Raw genomic sequence first — 3213 nt, 5'->3', positions numbered from 1 at the left:
AACCTTATTGTAGCATAAGCTTTTGAGAGCCACAGCTCTCTTCGTCAGGTGCATCGTCAGATGCGTCTGACGAAGAGAGCTGTTGTTCTCAAAAGCTTCTGCTACAATAAAGTTGCATCTGACGAAAAGAGCCGTGGTTCTTGAAAGCTTATGCTACAATAAGGTTGGCTAGTCTTAAAGGTGCTACTGGACTTTTTACTATTTTGGAAGGATTAAAACTCTGAAGAGCAGACACATGGCCGCATTCTCTGCAACACATGGAAGCGTCGCCTTCCCCTCTTTTCTTTGCACACTGAGCCTTGCATGTGCTTATAGTTCATGTGTGGCCCCCGGAGAAGGGTGTTGCTCTTGTGCACAGTGCAGCCCACCTTTCATCCCACATGAAGCAGTCCTGATGCTCCCTGGGAACTCTTGGGGCGAGTTGCTCTCTCTTAGCCTAACCTACCTCTCAGGGTTATTGTGGGGATTAAAAAACGGAAAGGCAGAACATCAGGATGAATGCAAGGCCGGAAAAGAGGCATTTTCTGGGGTATCCAAAACATTCCTGTGCAATATATTTTCATCTGCAGCTTCTGGACACTTTGCAATCAGGCTGAATTGTGTACTGTTGTGAAGAGAGTCCTGGGTTGTCCACCAAAGATCCCTTCCTAGAGCATTTTGGGGTTTGTGTGTTGTTACTTAAGCCAATAAAAACCGGAGAGTTCAGCTTTACTCGAGTTGGCTTCTCTGTTTCCCGCCTGGCCCTGTGCAGATGAGTATCTATCTGCCCCCTTTACTTCAGAACTTCACGAGAACCAAAGTGGTCGCCAATCTTGACTCACCCACGGTTCATGGTGTCACTGCAACTGTTAGTAATGAACTTGTTTCAGAGATCTCTCTGCAAGCAAAAATTCTGGGTTAAAGAGGTGGCCCTTCCTGGGCCCCAAGTTAGCCACGGACCTCCAGAGAGAGAAATACAGCAACACATGCCTGCATGTCACCTTCACACAGGGCTCATTTCGAGAGGGAATGCCCAAGTCAGGTGGCCCCGCCCACCTGACTTTAAAAGGTTTTGGGCCGTTTAGGCCTCGATTGGGGCCAAAACGGCCACAATTGGGGCCAAAACAGCCCTGATCAGGTCAGTGCCAGATGGGGAAAGCATCCTCCACCTGGCACTGACCCGATCCCGGCCGTTTTGGCCCCGATCCGGGCTGCAACGGGCCTAAAATGACCATTTTCCGCTATTTTGGACCCGTTTCGGCCTGGATTGGGGCCGGAAAAGCCCCAATTTGGGCCGAAATGGCTGGGATCGGGTCGGTGCCGTTTCGGCCCCGGCACCAACACAATTTTTACCCCTGCCCGGCACCAACTCAATCCGGGCCATTTTGGACCTGATCCAGGCCAAAACATGCCCAAAATGGCCATTTTGGGCCTGGATTGTGGGCAAACGGCCCTGATTGGGCCACTGCCAGGTGGGGGAACAACCCCCCCCATCTGGCAGCAGCCGAATCCTAGCCATTTTGGCCCAGTCAAGGGGTGTGGCATATGTTAATGAGTTATGCTAATGAGTTCCTGCAGTTCTTTTTCTACAAAATGACAAACACACACACACCGCGTGTTCCAATTCGCCCTCACCCAACACCACCCTCCTCCCCACTGGATTCCTTGGGGGCTGAAGTTGCCCTGTTGCTGCTCAGCCTTTCATTTTGTGCTCTTATTCACTCCGGTCTTCCTTTCCTCTTCAAGAACAGGCATCAGCCAGCCTCGCCCTTCCAAGCACAAGCAGCCACACAACACCATGATTATGGAAGCAACGGGGAGGGGGACACAGTTGGGAATGTCTGTGCAAAATGCCTCCCTTGTTCCGTATCTTGCTTGGAGACATATCTCCAAGTCCGCCTTTTCCTTTGGTTCATACAGAGTAGGGTTAACTACCGCCAGGTGAGACCTGGTGATCTTCTGGACTTAAAACGGAGATCAGTTCGCTTGAAGAAAAATTGCTGTTTTGGAGGGCGGACTGCTGAGGTCCCTCCCCTCCCCAAACCCTGCCCTCCACTGGCTCCTCCCCCAAATCTCGAGATGTTTCCCAATAGGGAGCTGACAATCCTACTACAGACTTAAATTAAATGAGGGACGTGGAAGTTAACGGGCTTAAGGCCTGTCTGATGCATAGGATGGCAATTCCTCATAGTGAATACGGCAGCTAAGGGGCCACCACATGGTGGGTATGGGAAGATGGAAATTAGTGTGCCCAGGACTCTTGCTCCAGCTTGTCTCTCATTGCTTGCTTTGGGAAGCGTATTCCTTCTCCTGCAGCCCCAGCACCTTCCAGAGGGCCCCCTTCACCTCCTTGTTGCGGAGGCTGTAGATGAGCGGGTTCAGCATGGGGGTGATGATGCAATACAGCGTGGAGATCAGGGTGTCGATCTGTAAAGAGTAGCCAGCGCTGGGGCGGTTGTAGTTCAGATTTATCATCCCAAAGTAGATTATTACCACAACCATGTGAGAAGCACAGGTGGAGAAGGCCTTGCGCCGGCCAGTGTTGGAGCGAATGCGCAAGATGGCGGACAGGATGTAGACGTACGAGATAACAACAAGTAGGAATGGACTCAAGCCCACAAAGACACTGGCTGTGTGAAGGGCCATTTCGTTGACGTAGGTGTTGCCACAGGCAATTTTCAGCAGCGGTGGGACATCACAGAATATGTGGTCAATCTGGTTGGCCCCACAGAATGTCAGATTGGTGGCCAAGGCTGTGTGAATGGCTGAGTCCAAGATGCCCCAGAGCCATGAAAAAACAGCCATAGGGACACGGACCTGAGGACTCATGAGATTAGTGTATCGCAATGGTTGGCAAATGGCGGCATAGCGGTCGTAGGCCATGACGGCCAGCAAGGCACACTCTGTTCCTGCAAACGTCATCAGGAAGAACATCTGCGCCATGCACTGGTTGTACGAAATGGTTGATTTCTGGCGAAGGAAATTTGTCAGAATCTTGGGGACAGTGATAGATGAATAGCAGACATCCAAGCAGGACAAGTGGCTGAGGAAAAAGTACATGGGGCTGTGCAGGCGGGAATCCAACTGGATCAGAGTGATTATCAAGATGTTCCCAATTATAGTAACCAAGTAGATGGCTAAGAACACGAGGAAAAGGAAGGCTTGGCCCCTTGGGATACCAGAGAAACCGAGGAAGACGAACTCCGTCACCTGGGTCTGATTGCCACCTGCCAT

General features: G+C 51.2%; 1 protein-coding gene across 1 annotated transcript; it reads right to left on the bottom strand.

The window, feature by feature from the left end:
- Positions 1-2256: 2256 nt before the first annotated feature.
- On the bottom strand, positions 2257-3213 carry LOC129335761 (olfactory receptor 5V1-like). The gene has a single exon (XM_054988552.1). It carries the CDS (start codon positions 3211-3213, stop codon positions 2257-2259), a length of 957 nt encoding a protein of 318 aa, XP_054844527.1.

Source organism: Eublepharis macularius, chromosome 9, assembly GCF_028583425.1.
Source record: "Eublepharis macularius isolate TG4126 chromosome 9, MPM_Emac_v1.0, whole genome shotgun sequence".
NCBI lineage: Eukaryota > Metazoa > Chordata > Lepidosauria > Squamata > Eublepharidae > Eublepharis > Eublepharis macularius.
The sequence above is the reverse complement of the archived record's forward strand: the minus strand, read 5'-3'. Positions and strand labels throughout refer to the sequence as shown.